The sequence below is a fragment of the Eretmochelys imbricata genome, chromosome 20 (genome assembly GCF_965152235.1).
Source record: "Eretmochelys imbricata isolate rEreImb1 chromosome 20, rEreImb1.hap1, whole genome shotgun sequence".
NCBI lineage: Eukaryota > Metazoa > Chordata > Testudines > Cheloniidae > Eretmochelys > Eretmochelys imbricata.
Window position 1 is genome coordinate 1,391,701 of NC_135591.1, and position 23,922 is coordinate 1,415,622.

General features: G+C 66.3%; 1 protein-coding gene across 1 annotated transcript; it reads right to left on the reverse strand.

Annotated features, from left to right (window-relative positions):
- Positions 1 to 1,226: 1,226 nt before the first annotated feature.
- Positions 1,227 to 22,097, reverse strand: ADCY6 (adenylate cyclase 6). Its single transcript, XM_077838271.1, has 22 exons — positions 21,955 to 22,097; positions 20,667 to 21,522; positions 15,443 to 15,592; positions 14,487 to 14,608; positions 13,990 to 14,101; positions 13,479 to 13,606; positions 12,830 to 12,988; positions 12,038 to 12,179; positions 11,626 to 11,754; positions 10,255 to 10,280; positions 9,833 to 9,980; positions 9,442 to 9,539; positions 9,166 to 9,253; positions 7,941 to 8,057; positions 7,447 to 7,605; positions 6,570 to 6,745; positions 5,374 to 5,409; positions 4,798 to 4,927; positions 4,007 to 4,270; positions 3,488 to 3,692; positions 3,059 to 3,183; positions 1,227 to 2,059 (listed from the first exon to the last, which is right to left on the reverse strand). Exons 2-22 carry the CDS (start codon positions 21,519 to 21,521, stop codon positions 1,931 to 1,933), a joined length of 3,498 nt encoding a protein of 1,165 aa, XP_077694397.1. The 5' UTR covers position 21,522; positions 21,955 to 22,097; the 3' UTR covers positions 1,227 to 1,930.
- Positions 22,098 to 23,922: the final 1,825 nt, after the last annotated feature.

Consider the following 23,922-nt stretch of genomic DNA (forward strand, 5'->3'; position numbering starts at 1 on the left):
TTAATAACCGCCCCAGCCTGGGGCCTGGACCCACCCTCCTGCCCCATACCTGCGGGCACCAGGCACTCAGCCCACCGCTCTGGAGCTGCTCAGTAAGGCTCTTGGGCGGGGGGAAGGGGACTGAAGTCATTATGCAGGAAGCCCCCCAGCCGGGTCAGCAGGCACCCACCGGCTCAGCTCCGTAGAGTCAGGGACCCAGGAGTGCCATGGCCAGGCAAATTCTGAGCCTCCACGTTTTATTTTCAAGTTTTATCTAGGGGGGAGACACCCCCCCTCTCCCACCTGCATCTGGAGCCACAGGGTAGGGGGCAGCACCTCACCTGGGGAATTCCTGTCCCCTGGGGACCAGGCTGTAAACTGACCCTCCCTGGGGGCATAGGCCAAGTGTGGCGGAAACCAGTGACCCTAGGGATCTGGGGGAAGTGTTTGTTCAGATAAGGCTAAGGGGGAAGTTTCCCAGCTGCAGCTGCCCCCCATGCTCAGGGTGGGGGGATCTGGCTCACCAGCCAGCTGCAGTCTCTTTAAATAACAACAGGTCCTACTGCCTAGGAGCCCATGGGGGGAGGGGAGCAATGTAGGGAGGTTAGGGAGCACAGGGCCAAGCCCGATGGGGGGGCAGGGAGGAGCGGCAGGGGAACAGAACCGGAGCCAGGACGGGCTGCGTGGCACTTGGGAATTTGGCACATGGGCAGCTTGGCCCGCGGAGGAGGCTGAGGGGGTACCAATGCTTTGGTGGGGAGGGGTCCCAGCTGGAGAAGAGACCTCCCAACTTTGAGACCTGGCAGGAGACACTGAAGGAGGCCCGGGTCCCAAGCCAGATGAAAGCGCTGACCCCAGACAGGTAGGAGCAGGCAGCCAGAGGAACCCACAGGCATATACCCCCACGCCAGCCTCCCCAGCACAGCAGGGAGGGAATGCCCAAGGGAGGGGACTCAGCTCCTGCCCCCAGCCCCGCCGCAGCCCCATGGACCCAGAGACATGTCCTCTTTGGTGTCACCAACCTCTGGGAGTCACTCCCTGCCCACCCCCATCCCCATCATGCACCTACAGGCCCCCACCCCTTGAGAGCTACTCAACCCCCCCCCCCCCCCCCCACACACACATTTAGCCCCTTCTCCCCAGGAGACATTTGCCTCCCCCCCCAGCAACAGGAGACAATTTTGGCAAATAAGAACCGTCCAGTGCCACCCCCCCCCGGCTTCTCCCCCTGGCACGGGTCTCGGAACTGGTGAAAGTCACAGCGAGCGGGTGGGGGTGAAGGGGAGAGAGTCTTCAAATATAAATCTATTAAAAACCCTCCCCCTCAACCCAGTCTGCCCCCAGCACCACCGGCAGGGGATGATCCCCTCCACCCCAAACACGGCAAGCAGCCCCCAAGGCATCTCCCGGCACAGGCAGGCAAGTGCTCAGACAACAGCAGGGTCCCCTGCCCAGCCAACAGGCGCCCCCCCCACAGCCCTCTTCTTTGGTCGACTGTGGGAGGGGGCAGGTTTGTCTTCCCCAGGGTCATTGTCAGTCACTGGAAAGGGAGAGGGGCCCGGGGCCAGCCCCAGCATGGAGCGCCCTGGGCAGCCCCCCCAACATGCTGGCTCTGGAGCTCAATAAATAAATAAAAAGTCTGCTGTAAAAATATTTCTTCAATGCCCCGGGGGGGGAGGGGGGCTCCAACACCCCGCCCTGCCACACAGGCCTGGTGGTGCAGACCTCCCCAGCTGGCTCGGGGCGGCAGCCCTTTCCCTCTTCGGTTTGGTGTTGAAATTTGGAGCCATTTACAAGACCCCACAAATGAAATGGACCCAAGGCCAGGGGGGCATCCAGGCTGGGTTGGTTCCCAATAGCTCGGCTCAGCCTGGCCCAGGCCTGACCTGCGTCAGCCCTGTCCAGCCCCTCTGGCACGCTGGGTCCTTCTCGCCAAAGGCCGCGGCTGGCGCTAACTGCGGGGCGGGCCGGCGTTCAGAAAGTAGGTGGTCATCTCCCCTTTGCCCTTGACCTTGACCAGCCCCCGGCACTCCAGTTGGTAGCCCTTGGCCGCCAGCACCTGGTACAGGTCAGTTGTCACCTGCGGGAGGAGGAGGAGGAGGAGGAGGAGAAGAAGAGAGAGCAGGCGGTGAGACCAGGACCCCATAGGGGGCCTGGGCAGAACGGTGCCCTCGGCTACCCTGGGCAGAGAGACACCACACACCAGCATATCAGCTCCCCCGCGGTCCCAGGGGGAGGCTCAGACCCGCCTGCCATGCTAAGGGTTTGCCTTTGCTAGTGACCCTGGGCCCTTTGGCTCCTAGCCCTGTGGGGCAGCGAGCCGCCTCCGCTCCCCCAGGCGGGGCCACGCTCCGAGCGGGCAAGTTGACCTCAGTCTCCAGCTCCTGAAAGGTCACCGCTCTCCCCTGCCCAAGGCCACGAGCTGGGCTGTGGGGGCCAAGTGGGACCTGGGGGATCCCTGGACTCCAACTCCACTCAGGCGGTAACGGCCTGGGGCCGATCGGGGGGGTGGGGGGGGAGAGGACTCCATGGAGATGGGGGACCCCTGTGGGTTGTGCTCAGCACCCTAGTGCCTCAGGCGGGGGGGGGAGGGTTCCTTCACTGCCCCCGCCCTTGTCGACTGAGGCCAAGCAGACTGGTGAGTCCTGGCTCCCGCTTGTATGCTGGACACCTGGGTTCTGGCTCTAGAACCTGGGGCCAGGCCCGGCCTCCCTTGGAAAACGGGGACAAGGATCCCACAGCGCAGGCCTCCCATGGCATCAGGGACACCCAGAATGCACCAGCACATCTGCAGCGGCTCAGTCCTGCCCCTTCCCCCACTAGTGTTTGGAGGGGGTCGGGGTGGGGGGGTTCGGGAGTCAGTACCATCCCCCTCTGGCTGGCTTCTCCCTCTGCAGGTACCGAGAGATGCCCCACCCCCACCCCGGCAGGCTGGAAAATTCCCCCCTTCCCCGAAAACGTTCCTGGACGCTGCCTCCCCACCAGCCGTGCTGCACTCACACAGCTGGCCGGGAACGACCCGGACGCTATGGTCCAGGGCGGGACGGCAGCCGGGCTCCAGGACCGGCTCAGCTCTCACCTGGATGCGGTCAGGGACCCCTGTGCTGTCCATGCGGCTGGAGACGTTCACAGTGTTCCCCCAGATGTCGTACTGGGGCTTCCGGGCCCCGATGACACCCGCTACCACCGGCCCGATGTTCAGCCCTGCAGCGAGAGAGGGAGGGTCAGAGCTCATGGGCCCGGGCTCCCCCCAGCCCATCTGGCTCAGCCCCCACGTCCCAGGAGCCTGCGCGGGCGGTGGGCTCAGGAGGGCAGGGAGCTCAGGGCTGTACAAGGAGTGTGTTCACGTGATCGTTTGCACACACGATAGCGTGTCCTCGCACACGCATGGACATGCCTCCTCTCTTGCGCGTCCACGGGGAAGCACCCAGGAGCGGCCAGTGACGAGCTGGGGAGAGGGGTGGCTCACGCGCGCCCCCACCCTGGCAGAGGCCCTGCCCCCGCTCACCGATCTTCATCTGGAAGTTGTTGAAGGAGTGCTCGTTGATGTACGTCATCTGCTCCATGAGGCGCATGGCGTAGTCGGCCAGCGCGGTGATGTGCGTCCGGCCCTCCCGGTCGTACGTGCTGTCGTTCAGCCCCGAGGCCGCCATGTAGGTGCTGCCGATCGTCTTGATCTTCTCCAGCTGCCGGTACTGCGTCTCGCTGATGATCTGACAGGGGAGGGGGCAGCAGCTACAGGGGGGGCTGGGCGTCCCCCCCCCCATGCACGACCCTCCTCGGGGACCCTGCACTGTGCTCCCTTGCCCCAGGGGTGCCAGGGAGGGTCGTGTCCCCTCAGAACTGGGGCCCTGCTGCTGCCGCCATGACCCTCGCCCCACGAGCCGCTCCCGGGCTGTGGCCCCACCCGCCCCGCCCCGAGGGCTGGGCCTGAGCCATGGCCCCCCAAGGGGCCCCATTGTCGCCACCCCCCAAAGCCCCCCTGGCTGCCCCCCCCCGGTCCCTGGGGGCTGCCCCCGGCCAGCACCTCGTCGAAGTCGGCGATGATCTCGTTGAGCAGCCGCAAGCACTCCACCCCCTCGTTGTTGGCCTCCAGCTCCACGTAGAACTCGGAGAAGTTGCTGATGGAGGCGAACATGACGGCCACGCACTCGCAGGACTGGTAGTAGAGCTCGTCGTTGCAGCGCTCTCGGGCCAGGAAGTGGGCGGCCACGTCCTTGGGCAGGATGTTGTGCAAAAGGCGCCGGTTGTAGGCCTGGAGCTCTTCCATCTCCTCCTTCTCGCCCGTGGCCTGTGGGGGGCGCCGGCGTCAGGGCCTGCTGCCAGACTGGCCCCGCCGGTGGGGCACCGCCCTGCCCCCCTCCCTGGGGCACTGGTTCCTGCCCCAACCTGCCTTGGGACCCCCCAAGCTCTGCCCCGTGAGGGGGGCAGCACCGAAAACGATCCGGAGGCCTCCCCCGCAATGCTCCAGCGCGTGGAGCACCAAACTGAGCCCCCCAGCTCTGCCCCGAGGGAGATTTGGGAGCGGCCAGCCGTCCCAGCACACACACAGCTCTCGTTCTCCGACAAGCACGGAGCAGGACGCGCAAGGGGCTGGCCAGCCTTGTGCGAGGGGTGAGAAGAGCAGGATCCTGCGAGCGTGCAACACGAGGGCATGTGCCAGCCTTCAGGACATGCTGCCCCTCTCGCCCCAGGGACACCCCTCTTTGTGGTGGGGGGCAGACCCCACCCCAGGGACGCCCTGTCCCCAGCTCCTTCTTCCATGGGGGAAAGCAGACACCTCTCCCCCCACCCTCCAGGACCCCAGCCCTTCCTTACCTGCAGCTTCCAGAGGAAGTCAAGTCGGGCCGTGGACTCCACCTGCTGAGCGTGCAAATAGAGCGCCAGGGCGAAGACGGCCAGGATCACAGGGGTCATGTACTTCAGCGCCACCTTCCCCTCCGCCAGGCTGGGGGCACGGGGCGGGGGGGGTGTCAGGCTGCAGCAAGGCACCGGGGACCCCAAAGCAACCACCCTCCCAAGCTGCGGGCAGAGAGACCACAGGGCACACGAGGCTGGGAGGAGGGGGGGGGAATCCCCAGAGCACTCACTGCCCCCAGCCAGGGACCCGCTGACCATCAACCGTACCCCACAGGGCACTGCAGCAAAGGCCTGGGGGACCCCAGAATCCTCAGCTGCCACAGACCCAACCCCCCCATAATACCACTCAGACCCTTTGCCTGCCCTGGCCCCCCAGTAATACCCCCTTACCTACCCCAGGCCCCAAATCCCCGTAATATCCCCCGTCCCAATCCCCACATAATGGCCCCACAGGTCCCTCGCCTGACCCAGGCCCCACCCCAATCCCCAGGGCCCTTTATGCCAGCTCCCCTCTGGGCCCGCCTCCCTACTCACCATCCTGGGCCCCACTGGGTCTCGTTGAAGGCCGGACTAGCAGAGAGAAGAGACAGCAGTTACAGATTGTGGGGGGGTGGGGAGGGAGAAAGAGAGCTGACCACCACGGCCCTGCCGGGGTGGGGGGCACAGTCCAGAACCCCCAGTGGCAGATGGGTGGGGCCCAGTGAGGGACAGGGACAAGGTACCCCCAGGATTCTGGCTGGGCCCTTGGGGGCATCTGAGGGAGCAGAGCCCAGGCCCTCTTGGGGTTGGGGGGCTGTGACCCATAAACCCCACCAATGGCCAGGGTTACAGGAATATCCCAACCCTGGGCCCTACATTCCGAGTCACTAAAGAGTATCACGTGAGGTGTGAAACGAAGGCCGGGTCACGCCGGCCGCTGCTGCCCTCGTGAGACAGACATGCCGGGCGTCAGCGGAGCGGAGCAAATTAAAGGCTGGCCTGGGCAGAGCCGACAAACAGGGTTTCTGCCAGAGGAAAGACGTTTGCTCACCTGGCTCGGTCTGCGAGCGAGTTAATCACGTCAGTTCCCACCACGGAGAGTCACTGACACCCTAAGTCAAGGATGGGGCGGGTGATCCTGACTGTGGGGACAGTGAATTTGGGGGACAGAGGGAGCAGGCGAGGGAGATGCTCCTCGATTCTGGCCCAGGACACTATCGGCAGCGTGACTGCATTTCTGGAAACGGGCCCTCAGCCAGCCTTGGCTGGAAGGCCGCGAGGGACGGGGGGGCCACAGAGGGCTGGCTGGGTGGAGTTGGTGGCCAGGAAGCAGGCTTGGCTTTGATCTGCAGCCCTCTGGTCTCCATTCTCCTCACTCATGAATGCTGCCATCTCCAGACTCTGACAAGACCCCCGTACTCAGATCCCAGCGCTGGGGTGTGGAGCGAGGGGCTGACCTGTGCTGATTCGTTCAGACTGGCATGGGCTTCTGCCCGTGTCTGGGGGAGAAGGGGCTGGGGGGGCATTGGCTGGTACAGGAGAGCCCAGAGGAGAGTCTGGGCGGCGACAGGGTGGGGGGTTCGGGGAGCTGGCACCAGACATGCACAAGCAAGGCTCCCGCTCACTGGATGCAGGTGACTCTCAGTCCTGGGTGCACAGAGAAATATCACAGGGGGTCCCGGGGCACGGACGACGACAGAAGGGGGGACGGACGACGACGGAAGGGGGGACGGACGACGACAGGCACTCACAGGGCGTTGGCCACGACCAGCAGGTCGTAGTTGTCGAACAGCGGCGCCTCGGGCCCCTCGGCCAGCACCAGGTAGATGCCCTCGATGGCCAGCATGAGCCCCAGCTTCCCGATGCTGCTGATGTGCAGGAAGACGGAGCAGGCCAGCAGGCTCAGCACGATGCTGTAGTTAAAGTACTGGGGAGGCAGGGAGGCGTCAGGGCGCCCGGGGTCCAGCCACGCTGCAGCGGGAGCCCAGGGCCAGGGCCCTCCAGGTGCGTTAACCCAGGGTGGGAATGGTGAACGCTGGGTCTACCCCACGAGACGGGGCCGGGCCAGCCGCCCACAGCCCAGCCGCCCCAGCGCCCTCCCAAAAGCTAGCCACTCTCGCCCCAACTCGAGGGGGAAACGGGACTGTCCAGAGGACACCGAAAGTTGGATCCTTTTGACTGATGCCCAGAGCACAAGGCCAGCGGGACCACGTCTACACTGCAAAGCAACAGGGCTGGAACCACAGCTCCCGGCGCGGCACCCTGGGTCAGCACCACTTGTGTGTGTAGACGGAACTGGAGGGGGGTTGTCAGGCTTGAGTCCGAGTTCAACCCTGGGCTTACATTGTAGTGTCCACACATCCAGGGAGACTCCTCTAGGGCCCAACACCAACACCACCACCCCCACCCCAGACTCCCATCCTCACCCCCACCCACAGCCTGAGGGGGCCCTCTCTGTACCCCGCCCCAAGGACCCATCCTCACCAGGTCAGGGGGAGGGGGCACTCTCCCCCCCGCCCCAGCAGCTCCCCCCGCATCACTTCCCGCCCCAACTGTGCCCTCGCAGCACCCCCATAGCCATACCCCTGCATGGCCCCCCGTCCCTCCCTGCTCCCAGGGGGCTCTCACCTCAGGGAAGTTGCAGGCCGGGATGTCCCCATCACAAGGGGGCACGTCCGAACCCAGCGAGTAGTTGAGGGCATGGAGCTGGCAGGGCCCCACGGCCTCGGGTGTGACATTGAGGGTGCGGGCGGCGCAGTCCCGCAGGGGCACGTGGCTGCAAGCAAACTGCGGAGAGACCAGAGGGGGTGATGGGACCCCTGACCCCTCCTCCAGGGGCAGGGGCTTGGAAAGCAGCACCCCAGAGCCAAGGGACAGGTCTCTTGGGGGCGGTCATCTCGGACGGTGCCTAGGGTGCCCCAGCTTGGTCATTTATCTTCTCCCCCCAGGACACGAACAACTAGAAGCTGTTCACGTCCCTCCTGCGGGGTCCCCCCAGCTCCCACTCTGTACTACGCCCCCCCACACCACCACCTTACACCTCCCCCCAGTGAGGTCCCCCATCCCCACAGCTCCCACTCTCTCCTGCGCCCCCCCCCGGCAGGTCCCCCACAGGGCTGTACCATGTTGACGAAGGCCGAGATGAAGACGAGGAGGATGGTGAAGACGGCAATGAAGGTGCTGTGGGTGCGGGAGTGGACAATCTTCCGGGAAACCCGCTGCAGGGCTGTGGGGAAGAGCTGGGATGGGGGAAGAAAGAGCTGAAAAGGGGTTCCGGCCTCGCACAACAGCCCCAATCAATCTGGCCTGAGAGGAGCCACCTCCCCATATGCCCTGCCCCCCAACAGGACAGGGCTCCGGCCCGCCTGCATGCACCCCTTGTGATGAAGTGGGACTGTTCTTAATGTTTCCTCTGAATAGTGTGGGGGTGCCTCAGTTTCCCCTAGGCAGTTTTTAAGTCTCTATGGGGTGGGGTAAGGGTGTATGATCGTTGCAGAGCCCTAGAGGGCAGGTGTGTGCAGGGGTCTGGACACAGACAATGGCTGACACCCTGTTTCCTGGCCACTGGTGGCCTGGGCCCTTCCGCCCTGCAAGGTGAGAGCTAAAGGGTTGGAGAACAAAGGAATCCAGTGACCTCCTGGCCCGGGAAAGGGACAAAGCCCAGAGGAGGAGGGGCTGGAGGGAGTTTTAGTTTGGGGCTGGCTGGGGACATGGAGTGAAGGGCAGACGGGGTTGTCTGGCTCACGGCCCCCCAAAATGGACCCAGCTGAGGGGTCCTGTTCTCTGCACCTACAAGCTCTGTGTTAGACCATGTTCCTGTCGTCTAATAAGCCTTCTGTTTTACTGGCTGGCTGAGAGTCCCGTCTGACTGTGGAGTTGGGGGGCAGGACCCTCTGGCTTCCCCAGGAGCCCCACCTGGGCGGACTCGCTGTGGGAAGTGCACGGAGGGGCAAAGGAGGCTGAATGCTCCGAGGTCAGACCCAGGAAGGTGGAAGCCAGGGGAGCTGTGTGTCCTGCAGACAGGCTGCTCCCCGAGAGGAGACTTCCCCAGAGTCCTGCCTGGCTTCATGGGGAGCAGCTCCAGAGCATCGCCCGGGGACGCCGTGACACCCCCTCCACAGCAAGTCCTCCCCTCCCCCCGCACCACCACCCCCAGGCAGCCTCCGGAGGGCTCAGCACCCCAGGGAGCTCGTTACGCTCCCCTGGGTTCAGGGAGCTGGCCTGCACGCTGACTGAGCAGGGGGTGCACACGCAGGGGGCAGGAGCGGAGGGTGTGCGTACGCACACGCGGCCGATACTCACGCTGAGGGAGCAGACCACATGCCCACACCCCCAGCTGATACTCACGCTGATGCAGGAATAGACAGCACAGATGAAGAGGATGTTGGCCAGGATGACGAAGATGCTGATGTAGACACCGAGCATCAGTGGGGAGCTGCGGAGAGAGGGGCACTGTGAGTCTCCCGCCAGCCTCTGGCCCGACGCGGTGCAGGCTGCCTGGGCCCAGTAGGTGCAAGAGGGGCAGGGGGGAGATGCTGCAGCCAGGCCTGCTCTGGGACCACACTGGGCGGGGCGGGGGGCTGCCAGCGCTGCAGGAGGGCACGGGCTGGGGGCTGGACTTACCGTGGGAACATCACAATCTGGATGAAGCAGATGAAGCAGAAGACGAGCAGCGTGCAGGCCACGTAGCCCCCAAAGCGATCGTCCACCTTCTTGGAGTACTGTGGGGAGAGGGGGCAGGGTTACTGCTGCGGGGGGGGGGGGGGGGGAGGGGACCCAGCCATGCTGTGGTGGGAGGGCAGTTTGTTATGGCACGGGGGGGGGGCAGGGGGGTGTCTCTCTGAGCCCTCGGTGGGGCTAAGGGGAGGCGGGCAGAGACGGGGAGCAAGTGCAGAGGATGGGGGAGGAGCAGGAGGGGCAAGGCAGGGGCTGGGGGCCGAAGGGCAGGATGGGGGGGCAACTGAGGGCCCCCACTCTGGGGCAGGATGCGAGGAGGGACAGCGGGCCCCGGTACCTTCTTCTCCAGCTCCGGCGTCTGGAAGGTCAGCAGGAATTTCTTGACATGATCCTTGCGCAGCTGGTCGATGCTGCGGGCGTCGATGGCCCGGCCCAGGAACTCGTCCACCTCGTCCTCGGGGTTCAGGGCCTCCTGCGCGCTGCGGCTGCAGGGTCACGGGAGGGGTGTGTGATCATTTTGGCCTCCCTGCCCGCCTTCATGCTAGGAGCCCCCCGCTGCCCACTCCCCTCCTCCCCGGAGCCCACCCCTTCTTTTGCTGCACTTTGCAGGGCTGTGACCTCCCCCCCTGGCATGGAGCCAGGACCGTGCCCCAGCCCGGGGCCGTCTGCACCAGGCACACTTGCCCCAACCCAGACTCCGGGCCGGCGGTTCCTGGGCCCTGCAGTGAGGGGACCCCTCCAGGGGCCGTGTGCACTTACTTGTCTTTGCCGGTGTCCTCAATGCCCTGCAGACAGGGAAAGAGGGTGTTAGGGGAGATTCAGGGCATCACTCCTCCCCTCCTGGGGGCAGCACAGCAGCCCCCAAGGTCCCTGCCCCCCACGGCACCGGCAGGGAGTGAGGAGCTCCTGCTCCCAGACAGGCAGGGCTGGGAAATTCCCCGCCTAGGCCCCAGCTACAGCCCCCCAGGCACTAGCCCCACCCCAATCCTTCTTACTGATCCCCACCCTTGCTCCCCAGCTCTCGCTGCCACTCAGCAGAGTGCACCGCCCCCTCGGCATTGTGCTGTGTACAGGCAGGGGGCGGGAGGGGAAACCGAGGCACTGAGGACTTGCCTGAGGTCACGCAGCAGAGCAGGGGCAGAGCACCAGGGACAGGACCCAGGAGTCTGGGTCTCCAGCCACAAGGCCAGGCTGCCTGCCATGGATAGGGAGCTGGGCAGCCCCCGCGGGGGGGGGGGGGGTGTGTGTATGTGAGGCAGGAAGAATCTAGGGGCTCTCCCCCTCCCCCCTCCACAGCCTGGCTGGACCAGCAGGAGTGTCCCCGGGCCGCTCCCAGGCCCCATTTACCCACCTCCGGACACTGGCCCCATGGCTTGGCCCGGGGACGAGCTCACGTGGCCTGATGGCCTGCCCCGCCTCACTGCCCAGCCAGGCAACCGCGCCATGGTAACCAGCGGTGCAACCACGTCCAGCTGCGCCATGGCAACCCGCTCCAGGCGGACAGTGAGCCACGCCATGGCAACCGATGATGGACTGCGCCATAGCGACCGGCGCCCCGCCGATGCACCGAACCAGAGCAACCGGCTGGGGAACCGCCGCAGACTGGGCCCTGGCGCCCGGGGCCACACCAGAGCCCAGCTGTGCCCGGGCGCCCGGCGTCATGACAACAAACTGCAGCATAGCAACCATGCGAACAAGCCATTCCATAGCAACCAGCCACACATGCGCCATGAGGATGAACTGCCCCCCCGGCCCCGCTCAGCCCCCCCGGGGGGGGGGCAGGAAGAGAGCTGGGGAAACCCGATTCAAACCGCAGGAGTGAGGGGGGGCACACTGGCTGATAGGAGTGGGGGGAGCTCCCCCCTCCAGACAGGACTGAGTGAGCCCTGGAGGGGGCCCCACACCCTGTCCCTGCCACCGTCCCACTCCCACATGCTCCCCGCCTTGGTGAGGGGAACCCCCGACATGCAGAGCAACAAGAACCCCCCTCGGCCAGCATGTGTGTGTGTGTGTGGGGGGGGGGGGGGGCACAACAGGCCAGGCCCAGACTCCAGCTGACAGAGACTCCCTTCCTTCCTTCCTTCGCCCCTGAGCAGAGGAGGAACCCCCAGCACCCCCCGCCCCACTCACCATCTGCCGGAAGGCCTTGGAGTCCTTGGTGCGGGAGAAGTTGCGGTCGGGCACCCAGCGCGGCACCAGCCCCTCCGTGGAGTTGGCCCGCGCCCGCTGCAGCTTGGCCAGGATGGCCTTCTCCTCCTTCTGCTCGGGGAGAGGAGGGCGCAGGGTGAGGGGCACAGCCGGGGCACCTCCCCCACCCAGCACCCTCCCCCGCCCCAAGCACCCGCCCTGAGTGCCCACCCACCCAGCACCCACTAGAGAGTCAGCCCCACCCCTCCTGCCCTGCCCCGCCCCAAGTATCCACCCCCCCAGCCCCAGCTGCTTGCCCCGAATGCTCACACCCCAGGGAGGCGGCCCCCTGTGCTGGTTGCCCCAGGAGCCGGGGATGCATCGCCCCCACCCTGAGCCCAGCTCCTGGACTCACGCGCTTCTGGCTGCAGCCCACGATGAGGAAGGTCTCGATGTTGTGTTCCTTGAGGTAGGCATTACGCTCGCCCCCGTGGCCGGGCTCCACCTCGTAGTCCCCATTCAGATACTGCAGCGTTGCCCATGTAATGTGGATGCGCCTGGGGCGGCGGGGGGGGGCAGGACACTGAGCCCAAGAGTCGTGTGTTGTCCCGCCCCCCCCAGGTTCCCCATCTAACCTGCCGCACCCCTGGTGTGAGAGTCCCTGGGACAGAGACCCCACCCGCGGAGGCAGGACAGAGCAGCTGCTAAACCCTGCGAGGAGAGTGCCCCCCACCGAGACCCCTGCAGTGCAGCCTCCTAGTGCCGCACTGGGGCCAGCCCCCCCCAGAGCCCCAGGCGCCCCCCAGAGCCCCCCGCCTGCCCCCAGCATCCCACTGAGCCCCAGGCGCCCCCCAGAGCCCCCCGCCTGCCCCCAGCATCCCACTGAGCCCCCCTGAGCCCCCCGCCTGCCCCCAGCATCCCACTGAGCCCCAGGCGCCCCCCTGAGCCCCCCGCCTGCCCCCAGCATCCCACTGAGCCCCAGGCGCCCCCCTGAGCCCCCCGCCTGCCCCCAGCATCCCACTGAGCCCCAGGCGCCCCCCTGAGCCCCCCGCCTGCCCCCTGCAGCACAGCACCCCCTGGCGCCACAGAGGGGCCACCACTGACTGCGGGGAGAGTGCCCCCCGCTGAGCAGGCTGTTCCCCGAGAGCGGGGGGGGGCTCCCGTCTAGGGGCTGCCCCAGCCTGACCCGCCCCCATCCCCCACTCACCCGGCTTTGCCTCCGGCTTCCATGTGGTTGGCCAAAGTCACGTCGTTGGACCAGACGTCGAACTGCCACTTGCGTAGCCCCAGCACCCCGCAGTGCACGCGCCCGCTGTGAATGCCCACCCGCATGTTCACGTTCACCCCCGTCACCTCGCGCACCAGCCTGGGGGGGCAGAGGCAGCGTCAGACCTGCCCCGCCCAACCCCCGCGGCGCCGGAGGGGGGCCCCGGAGCCCGAGGGAGCAGGCGCGGCCGGAGAGAACGGCGGCCAGCAGGCCCGTGCCAGGCCGGCGAGAGAGAGACGTGCCCGGGGCAGGTGACGTGAGTCATCAGGCCCCTGGTGAGCGGCCGGGGGGGCGGGGCCGGCCCTGGGCCCGCTGCACAAGGGGGAGCGCTCGTGTGAGCGGAGGGCGAGCACCCGGGCAGACGGCTTGGGTGTCGCGCGTGTGCGGCAACGGAGGGAGCGGGGGCATGGTGCGTGTTGCACGTACGGCAAGCGTGCCCGGCACCAACAGCCAGCGTGCACCGCAGGTGCCTGTGCGTACCACGTGGGAGGCTGGGGGCTCGTGCGGTGCACAAGCACATCGGCGTGACGATGTGAGCGGCACGCCGCTCGGCTGTTCCGGATGGGCCCGAGGCTCCCCCCCAACTCACGAGATGGCTTCTATCATGTCGACCCCCATCTCCACGCAGCAGTGAGCGTGGTCCCCCCGGGCCTCCGGCAGCCCCGACACGCAGTAGTAGCAGTCACCGAGGATCTTGATCCGCAGACAGTGGTTCTCCTGGGAGAGGGACAGAGGGGGGCTCAGAAGGGAGGGGACCTCATGGGGTCTGCCCAGCGATGCCAGCCCACGGGCAGACCCCGCCCACCACCCTGCCAGCCCTACCCCTGCCTGCCCCCCAACCCTGCCCCCAGCCGATCACACCCAGTCAGCCCCCTGCCCTGCTCCTGCCTGTCCCCGGCCAGCCACGCCCAGTCGGCCCCCCACCTTGCGCCCAGCCAGCCCTCTGCCCTGCTCTCTGCTGACCCCACCCGCCAGGTCCCACCCGCCCCCAGACAGGGCCCCACCCCCTCCTGGGCCACCAGGCTTGCCGCCCCCCAGAACACGAAGCACCCCACGACGCCTGGGCGCGGCCGGGCCGGGCCAGACATGCCAGCGCTCACCGAGGCCAGCTTGTCAAAGCGCGCAAACAGCTCGTTGAGCGTCATGACCAGCTCCTGGGCCGTGCACTGGGAGGCCAGGCTGGTGAAGCCCTCGATGTCTGCAAACAGGATGCTGCAGGGGAGGGAGAGTGAGCAGAGACAGGGCCCCAGCGGGTCAGACGCTCCCCCGGGCCTCAGCCGGCTGGGTCCCAAGCACCTGCACCTCCGACCCCCTTCCCTGTGCCCCCCAGGGCCCCCCAATACCCACTGCCTCAGCCAAGCATCCTCAAGGCAGGTCCTCACCCTGCCATGCCCATGGGCTGCTCCCCAAGGCAGAGCTCTGCCTGCCCCACGCTCCTACCCCCAGCACCCCACAGGTCCCCCCAACCCTGCTGCCAACGGGTCCCCCTTGCAGGGGCCCAGGCCAGGCCCCCGTTACCCAGAGCAATTCTCGTAGGTGCCGAGGAGACCCCCCAGACATGGCCCCCCCCACCCGTGCCTGGGGGGTCCCCCCACACCTGACGTTGTCGTGCTTCTGGATGTAGATCTTGTGGAACATCATGTCCTCCTTCTTGGTGTTGATGTCCTCCTTCATCTCCATGGCAACGTGCTGGGGCAGCACCGACAGCAGGAGGCGCTCCTGCACCCAAAGCACACCCCCGTCACCGACACCCCCAAACCCCACGCTCCCCCACCACTGACACCCCCAAACCCCACGCCCCCCCGTGCCCCCCAAACCCCACGCCCACCACCCCCAAACCACACGCCCCCCCGTGCCCTCCAAACCACACCTCCAAATCAGACCTCTGTGCCCCTCAAACCTGATCCCTTCGTGCCCCCTAAACCAGCCCTATCACCAAGACCCCCAAACCAAACCTCTGTGCCCTCCAAACCAGGGGCTGTACCCTCAAACCAGCCCCGTCACTGACACCCCCAAACCACACCCCTCTGTGCCCCCCAAACCACACCCCAATCACTAACACTCCCAAACTAGACCCTCTGTGCCCCCCGAAGCCACATCCGTCACTGGCACCCCCAAACCTCCTAAATCACACCCCCGTCACTGTCACCCCACCCCCAAACCACAGACCCCTTCAGTGGCCGCAGAGAACAATCGATGCCCGTCAGCCCAACGGATCTGCAGAGTTCGCAGGTCCCCCCGGCTCTCCCTCGCCCCAGACTCCCAGGGCCCAGCGTGAACCGTTCCTCCCAGGCCGGGGGTTCGAACCCTCGGCTCGTTCCTGCTGCTGTCCTCCGGCCTGCCTCGCGCTGACCCCCCGCAGCGACTGGGCCCAGCGCCACGCCGAGCGGGACAACGCCCGCCCGTGCCTGCCGTACGGCACCCCCGCAAGAGCACCCCAGACCTCGTGACCCATTTATAAGCCTCGACTCCCAGCCGAACCCCCATCGGCGCCAGTCAACGACCCCCCCAGCACAGTGCGGGGCTGCTGCCCTGACCCCCCGCCCCACCCACCTGCTGCCGGTTCTCCCGCTGCAGGTGCAGCCGGGCCTGGATGTAGCCGCGGGTCTCCTGGAAGGCCTGGCGCTGAGACACCTCGGCCGGGTAGTGGGTGCAGATCCCGATGATGTTGGTGCAGAGGAAGATCAGGATGTTGGCGCTGAGCTGGGGTCGAGAGGGGGTCAGTCCCGACCCCCCAGCCCAGAAAGCCCCCCCTCCCCACCTCCCTGCAAACACATGCCCTCTCCCCCCAAACAGGACACAGCGCCCCCAACCCACCCATCACCTCAGGGGGGGGTGCAGGCTGGCAGGGAGAGGGGGCAGGTTCAGGGGTGACCGCCAGAGATCTGGGGCTGGAGCAGTGGGGCTCAGCCCCCCTTAACGAGGTGAGAGGGGGGCAGGGGCTCCCTTACAACCGCATACTCTGAGCACCAGGGCGAGTGCCTCCCACCTTCCCTTCGCTGCAAGCTTCCTCGCAGCAGTGCCCTGTACTAGAAGCCCGGTCTCTGCTGCCCTTTCCCACCCCCCGTGACAGGCGCTTGCCCCTCCAACTCGCCACATCTCTCTGCTCCCGCTCCAAGGTGGGGCACAGCCCAATCCAGCAGAGCTCCACTCACTGTGGGAGGCAGAGCTGGGGGTTGGCTGACTGTACCCCACAATCCCCACGGGGCTGCTGGGTGCTGGCCGGCCGCATCCCCAGGACCCACGGGGCTGGGGACAGTGGTGGGATTTACAGGACCCCCATCCCCCGCCCTTCTCTGCCCTGCAGACACCCCCGTCCTGTCGCCTAGCCCGAGCCCCCCACTCTTCCCAGCAGGGACGGGGCATTGGGGGCAGGGAGCTCTCAGCGAGGGCTTGCTGGCTGCTTCGGAAGCGGGAGGAAGCTGCGGGGGGTGGGGATGGGGGGGAGCGGAGATGGATTTAGCAGGAGCTGCACATTTGCCATGGTTCTCCCAGACCCCTCCCCCCCAGGGCCCCCAGCCAGGTCTATTTATAGCCGGGCGGTGCGGGGTCAGCGCAATCGCATCCCGTCCAGATGAACACAGCAACTTGTGAGCCAGCCCCAGCCCGGCCACGGACCGGGGGGAGGGGCCACCCTCAGCCCAGGGCCTGATGGGTCTAGACCACCCCCCACCTCACACCCAGACAGCCCCGGCTCAGAGAGGCAGGACTCCAGCTCCCCCCACACCCGCCCCCAGTGCCGAGTCCCTACCAGCTGCACTTTGCTTTCGAACCCGTTGATTGGCTCCATGCAGGACAATGGGGGGGGGGGCCGGGAAATGTAACTTTCACCCCCCTCCCCATGAACCGTTCTAGACTCTGGGGTTTGGGCCCCAATCCTGGAGCGGGAGGGGGGGGAGGGTTGTGGAGAGGGTCTGACCCAGCCCCAAATGGGATTTTTACTGGAGTAAAAGGATTGAGGCATTGCCTGCTACATTGGAATTTGTATCCCGCGGGGTCCCCCCCCCGACACACACATCCACAGAACCCACTGCCGGGCACTCAAACTACCCCCCGCGGTGGCTGCACAGGGCACGGCCCTGCCCTCCACCAGGCACTCAAATCACTGGTTCACTTTGCAGCGTGGAAAGTGTGCCAGGTTCCCAGAGCAAGGGGGGAGCCCAGCCCCCAGGGCTACCGGGCAGCCGGTCAACAGGGCCTGGGAACGCAGCTCCCTGCAGAGCAGACGAAAATAACTGCCCCCCCAGGGGGACTCCCAAGAGCCAGCCAGTGAAAGCACCTCCCGCCCCACACCCGTGGCCCTGGGACGTTGGCTCCCCTGGGCACCCTGCCCCAACTCCCCGCAACACACTACAGGACCGGCCCTGTCAGGTGCGTTTTCAGAGACTGGTTGTCCCTGGGGGCTCCGCGGTGCCACCCCCCACAGGCGGGGGACAGGTGAGGAAAACCATCCCCCCAGACCTCCCCAACGCTGCACCCCTTGCAGTGTGACCCCCTCCGAGAGCCGTGCACACTTACCCCTCCCCAGTGCTCTGTGTCCCTCGCACGCTCACCCTGCTGGCACACTGCCCCCAGGACCCCTTACCCACCCACTGCCCATCATTCCTTCCAAGGGGAGTTCCTATTTACCACAGTGTCCTGCACGAAGGGGGCACGTTAAAGCCACCCCCGCCCCTCAGCCAATTTAGGGCCCTCCTTCCTCTCTCACACACCCCAGCTGCAGCTCCCACGTCCCACCCCAGCCCTGGCCGCATCGTAGGAGTGGCTGGTTCAGACCTAGACTGGTAGAAAGGGGGACGGGGAAAGCCCCCAGAGAGGAGATGTGAGAGTGGCTCCCTCACTCCCCTCTGCAACCGCACAGAGTCCAGGAGGCCGTGGGATCCTCTAAGTACAGCCAACAAGAGGACCTGGCCGGGGGGGGGGGGGGGGGGGGGAAGAGAGCAGCTCCAGGGCACCACAACGCCCTGACCGTCCCCAGGCCCCCCTGTGCTCCGAGCTCTACTTCCCTTCCGGCGGGGTCAGCGGCACCTGCCCCTCCTGGGGAGACTGAGGAGCCACAGACCGTATCTACGATTTCCCAAGGGGTCCGTACCTCCATTCAAAATCCTTTAGGGGTCCGAAAATGAAGAAAGGTTGAACTGTCTGGGCGGATGGTGCAACAGGACCCTGGCATCCGGTGAAAGCAACCTCCACCCCAATGCCCAGACAAAAGGGGCTTCAAGTCCCATGCCCGCAGCGGGTCCAGGTAAGGGGTCCACAGCCCCCTCCCCAGCCTCTCTCACGTACCATAGGTGGGTCCTGTGCCCCTCTGGCCCAGCCCTCTAGAGCTTGTGATGGGGACCCTGCCCCAAGAGTTGCCTGGCTCCCAGCCACCTTCAGAGGTGCACACAGGCATGCTCCACCCCACCCCACCCACCCCTCCCTGGTGTCCCACCCCAGGGCCCCCAGCCTGGGGACACTGGCTGGCATCTCTCCCATAGGCCAGGCACTCAGTGAGAGGGAGACCCTGCCGCCAGGCACCCCAGAGCGGACCCCAGGCTCCCCACGTCTCCTCGTCTATCCACACCCCATCCACAGCCACAGGACCCTCGTCAGCCTGCCCCCGGCCAGCCACCACCAGGCCAGAGGGGGACACTCGAGCAGAGTTCCCCCAGACAGTGTCTACCACCCTTGACCCTCCTTCGCGGAGCAGGGGGCACTGCCTGGGGCTGTTCCTTCCCCCCCCGCCCATGTTTATCATGCATTGTCCCCCCGTTAGTTGTGTTCTGGGCTCTGTGGTCCCTCCTGGGGGGCAGGGGAGGCCTTTGGCTCCGGGTGGGGCCAGGGTCACACCCCCCCCTCGGGATTGAAACTCACCCTCACCCCAACATCCTGTCCCCTCTGCCCTCGGGGCCTCATGCCCCACTCCCATCCTCCCACAGACAGTCTCCTCCCAGACCCCACAATAGAGGGCTTTGTCCAGTGTGCACCCCCAGCCCTCCGGAGAAAACCCCCGGCCCACAATAGAAGGCTTTGTGTCCCTCCCCCCACCCCTGGAGAGGAGACAAGGGATGGTCCTATGCACATCCCGCCCCAGGGGAAGGGGGCAGCAGGAGGCGGTGCTCAGGGGTGGCAAAGGGGGACAGGAGTTAGCGCTTAAATTGGGGAGGGGGTGAAATGGGGCAGGAGGCAGTGTTTGCCTGCATGAAATTAAACTATAATATAGAATTAAAATTTACACGTAAAAGATTTTCACAAATGCTACGGCCTGTGAAACTCCCCACCACATGATGTGAGCAGCAGAGCGAGGACAATCCACCCACTCAGCTGGGCACGGCAGCCTCAGTGACCACAGCGAACCCCCAGACAGATTCCCTGTCCCCAGCACCCCTGGGGAGGTTTGCCGGGGGGAGAAACTTCCCTGGGGAAAACAACCGAGGGGAAGGGGCACGTTCATCAGTGATTAGACTGATTAAACTCTCCTATGGTTGGGGACAGGGCAGCCATGGGAAGACATACAGCCCCCCAGCCCACCCCTCCCTGAACCCCAGGTCCCCCGCACAGAGGACAGACAGGGGCCCCCCACTCCTGAGCTCTGCCGCCCACTGAGAAGGTGACACAGCGTGTAGGGAGATGGGGTCTAAGTGGAGCATGGGGGGAGGGGGACAACCCCATTCCAGGAACCCTGGGGTGGGGGGGGCATGCAGGTCACACTGAGGGTCCCATCCTTCCCAAGGGGGTGCTAATGGGGCAATGGAACAGGGCCCTGGGGGTCCAAGGGCCCAGAGGGGCTGGGGGAGGAGAGCTCCTGGCTGCTTGTCCTCAGCTCTGGCCACTGGCCCCCTCCAGGCCCCATATTTACTTGCCCCCCCACACGGTCCCTCCCCTCACCCCCACACCCCTGGTGGGGGGGGGCTGCATCACTCTGTAGAAACATATGGTTCTAATCAGAAGCTGTCCCCCCCCCCACGTGTATTGCCATGGAAACCACCTGCCTAATGGGAGTGTGGGAGCAGCATCCCCCCCAAGACAGCAGGGGCCCACCCCTAAGGGTGGGGGCACTGCAGAACTCACACCCCCCCACACACACACCCCTCGGATTTGCCGCTGGCTGCTAGCGCCAGGCCCTGACTCCCACGGTTCCCCTTGCCCTCCCCACCCGGGGCGGGGGGGTCCATGCACACAGCATGGCAGCAAGGAGAGCTCCCCTCGACCCCCACAAGCCTCAGCCCAGCCCCACAGGGGCCTTGTGGGGAGACGGGGGGGCAGCCCCTGTGGCCCATTCACTCCTTGGCATCTCTGGCAAGCCTGCCCGGGATGGGTTGGGGGATGGGGGGAAGGGCACTGGGCCCCCAGTCAGACGGGAGTGGGGCTGGACTCACACCAGCCCCACTGGGGAGAGAAGCCAGCGCTGGGCCCCGCCGGCCCCCCCCCCAGAGCCCAGGCACAGAGATGAAGGCGGGAAGCAGGGTCCTTCTGGGTTAATCATTCCCCCCGAGACAAACATCCCCCTCCACACCCAGCCCCACACCCAGCTCCCCATTGTCCTGCATCCAGGTGACCCGGTAGCAGGACTGGCTCAGGCCCACGGGTGTCGGGACGCTCCCCCCACCACACACACAAACCCACTGCCGGGAGGGAGCCACCACTGCTGGGCACACCCTCAGCCCACACGTGGGGGGCAGTTGCCCCCCAAGCCCAAATATTCCCTCCTTGAGCCCCATCTCCCCAGCAGAGCAACACCCCTGCAGCCCGCAAAGCCAGGCCCCGCCCCCAAAGCCAGGCCCCGCCCCCATACCTGCTTCCAGAGGAAGGGGTCGCTGGCGTTGAGGTGCCAGGTGATGAGCAGGTGCAGGGCGGAGAGCAGGGCGCCCGCCCCCACGGCGGCCCGCATGCGGACGGGCAGCAGGGTGTAGGTGATGTAGATGAAGAAGACGCTCCACCAGACGCCCTCGGAGGCGCTGCGGGGCGCGGCCATGAGGGTGCCCAGGGCCTGCACCCCGCCCAGCGCGGCCAGCACCAGGTAGCTCACCACCCACATGGAGTCCTGGGGGAAGGCGCTACGGCTGCACAGCACCATGAGGGCCAGGAAGAGGGCGGTGGCCACGGCCAGCGCGGCGGCGTAGGGCACCCGGGGGGCGCCGGGGGCGCAGTGGAAGAGCAGCATCACGCCGCACACCAGCACCAGCACCCCCATCAGCACCGTCAGGCTGCTCTGGTTCATCTGGAAGAAGTACCGCTGGTAGAGACGCTCCAGCTTGGCCGACTGGAAGCGCTTGGAGCGGAAAACCTGCAGGAGGCGCTGCCAGCACTCGCCCGCCGACAGCCGCTCCCCCGGCCTGGCCCCCGCCTCCGCCGCCTTCGGCCCCTTGGCCTCGCCGTCCTCAAAGCCCAGGTCCACCGACTTCAGCCCCAGGTCGCCGGCGCCCCCCGCCAGGCCCTTCTTGCTGTAGTGGTCCTCCTGCCAGGAGCAGGTCAGGCCCAGGCCAGCCCGCGGGTGGGCGCCCCGCTCCAGCTCGGGGTCCTGCAGGCAGCTCATGTAGCGCGGGCTGCAGAGCGAAGAGCGCGGGCGCTGCCCCTTCCCGTTGCGCTCCCCCCATGCCGTCTTCCGCTCGTCCACCTTGGGCACCAGAATGCCGCTAAACCACGACATGCTGTGGGCGCCAAGGAGAGGGGGGCATTAGCACCTGGGGGGACGGGCATGGGGGGGACATCAGTGCCAAAGGGACACCCGGGGGTACCGGTGCCCAGGGATGATGAAGGGTCAGGAGGCAGGGGTGGGGGGCATCGGTACTGAGGGGGCACAGGAGATGCCAGCACTGAGCATATGGCAGGTGGGCACCCAGGGGTTGGGGGGGGGGGACGGACAAGCAGGAGGCTTCGGGGGGGAGGGTGTTGCTAGGAGACTCCAGCCCAAGGATCCACAAGGAAGACAAGCTGCCTGTGGGGGGTGCAGTGAGACCCCCAGGAAGACCCTGGGCTGGCACAGAGGGGGTCTGTACATGCCCTGCTTCCCCCCACTCCCAAATTCCAACCCACAGTCTGGGGGCAGGATTCCCCAAATTTAATCTCCCAGGAAAACTCACCTGGGTGGCTGCTCTGTGCCAGGAGCACCGAGCTGGCATGGGACGAGCCGGCATTTAACCCAACAAGTCGGCAGGAGGGCAGTGCCCCAGCCCAGCGACCTGGCTCCACCTCACGTCCAGCTGGGCACGGGGCAGGCTGGGACAGGCACCTGAAAGCAGAGGTAAGCTCAGTATCCCAGCCACCGACAAAGGGGACACCCCAGCCCCTCCCCCTGTGCCAACCTCACCCCCTGGAGCCACCAGCAGAGACAGACAGACACGGCCCCACCATCGCCCAGGCCTCCTATCCCCCACTGTCCAGCTCCTGGCCAGACACCCAGCCCAGGGCTGGGACACAGCGCAGAGATCCCCACAGCTCAGCACCGGGGGGTCCCAAGGCAGTCAAGGGGATGCAACACACACACACACAGCCCTGCAGCAGCCTCAGTCACACGCAGGATCTCTGTTCACACTCCACTCTGAACTCCCGTGTGGCTGTTAAACAGCCCCTGTGCCCCAGCCCAGGGGCGGCTGCATCTCAGCTTGGGGCAAGGGGTCCCTGTGGGTAACTCCCTGGAATCCTTCAAACGGAGCAAGAGTTGCCTCCCACTCCAGCACTCCACCCTGGGGGAGAGAACAGGTGGCGTGAGGGGACCTGGCGACCACGGGAGGCCACGAGCCTGGCTCCAGCCCCGCAGAGGATCCTGCTCCGAGTCTGATCATGTCAGAGCTGCCCCAGTGTTTTAAACTGACCATGCACCCCAGCCCCGGGCTCCCCACTCCCAGCTCCACCAGTGCCCCTCAGTCCCGACCCGCAGCCCCCTGCTATCCCAGCCCTGGACTTCTCGGGCTCACGATCCCCAGGGCTGTTAGGGACTTGCCCTGCATGTGACAGGGCCACCCACCAGAGCCCTTTATTGCGGCCCCAGGGCCCCTCCCCCAGCCCAGCCTGGGTAATTCAATATGCAGCAAAACTCGAATAATCTTCTGCTTTCAAACTCTATTTGTCTTGAATGGCGGCCAAGCCCGCGCGCCCATTTAGCTCCAGCCTCTTCAGAGAGTTATTCCGTCTCCTCCTACAAGGCCCTTATCTACATCCCGGGAGCCAGCATCAGCGCCATGACATCACTCCCCGTTCCTGCGGGGACAAGGCACAACCCTCCCCAGGGAACAGCTCCCGGCCCCCGACACCCCCTTCCGGCCAGAGACCTCAGAGCATCTTGCAGAGGTCCTTCACCCAGCACCAAGATGCAGCCACCTCTGGGATGAGAGGTGGCAGCTGATTAACAGCCATACAACACCTCAGGACAGGAAGGGAGCGATAACCCACAGGGGGATTTTAGGAAAGCGGAACCTGGCCAGGACACCGGGGTTAGAACCCCGACTCCCAGGCATGGGGTCCTCCGGTGGCCCCTCCCAGGCAGGTCAGGATCCCGGTTCTACGCCTCAGCCCCCACCTTTCTTGGCGCAGGGCCTTGCAGCATGGGGGTCTGCGCCTCCCACTGAGGCGCCTGCAGGGCCACCGGGCTCCCCTGGGGTCACCTGGCCAAGTAGGGACCCAAGCTGCACCTGCTTGGCTCAGGACCACTGATGGCACCAGAGTGTGGCCCAGAGATGAAGGGCAAAACTTAAACCAGCGCTGCTGGGGGGCGGGAGCACTAGGGTGCCCGGAGATTATGGGGACAGACCCGCTATTTGTCTTACACAGGCAGCTATGACCCCCCCTCGACATGCAAACGGGCTGGCCCAGCCGGGCTCCGCTCCGCAGGCCCCGTGGCCAGTCCTGGGGAGAGCGGCCCGTCTGCCCCCCGAGATTAACCCCGGGGCCCGGCGGCGGGGCTCCTGCGAGCTTCCCCGGGGGCGCGGACACCCCTGGCCCCCGCGGCCCCGGGAGAGCCGCTCCTGCCCACCCCGCTCTGCAGGTGTCCCCGCCGGGCTGCACCGCCCCTCCCCGCGCCGGGCCCCCTCCCCGCGCCGGGCTCGCCCGGC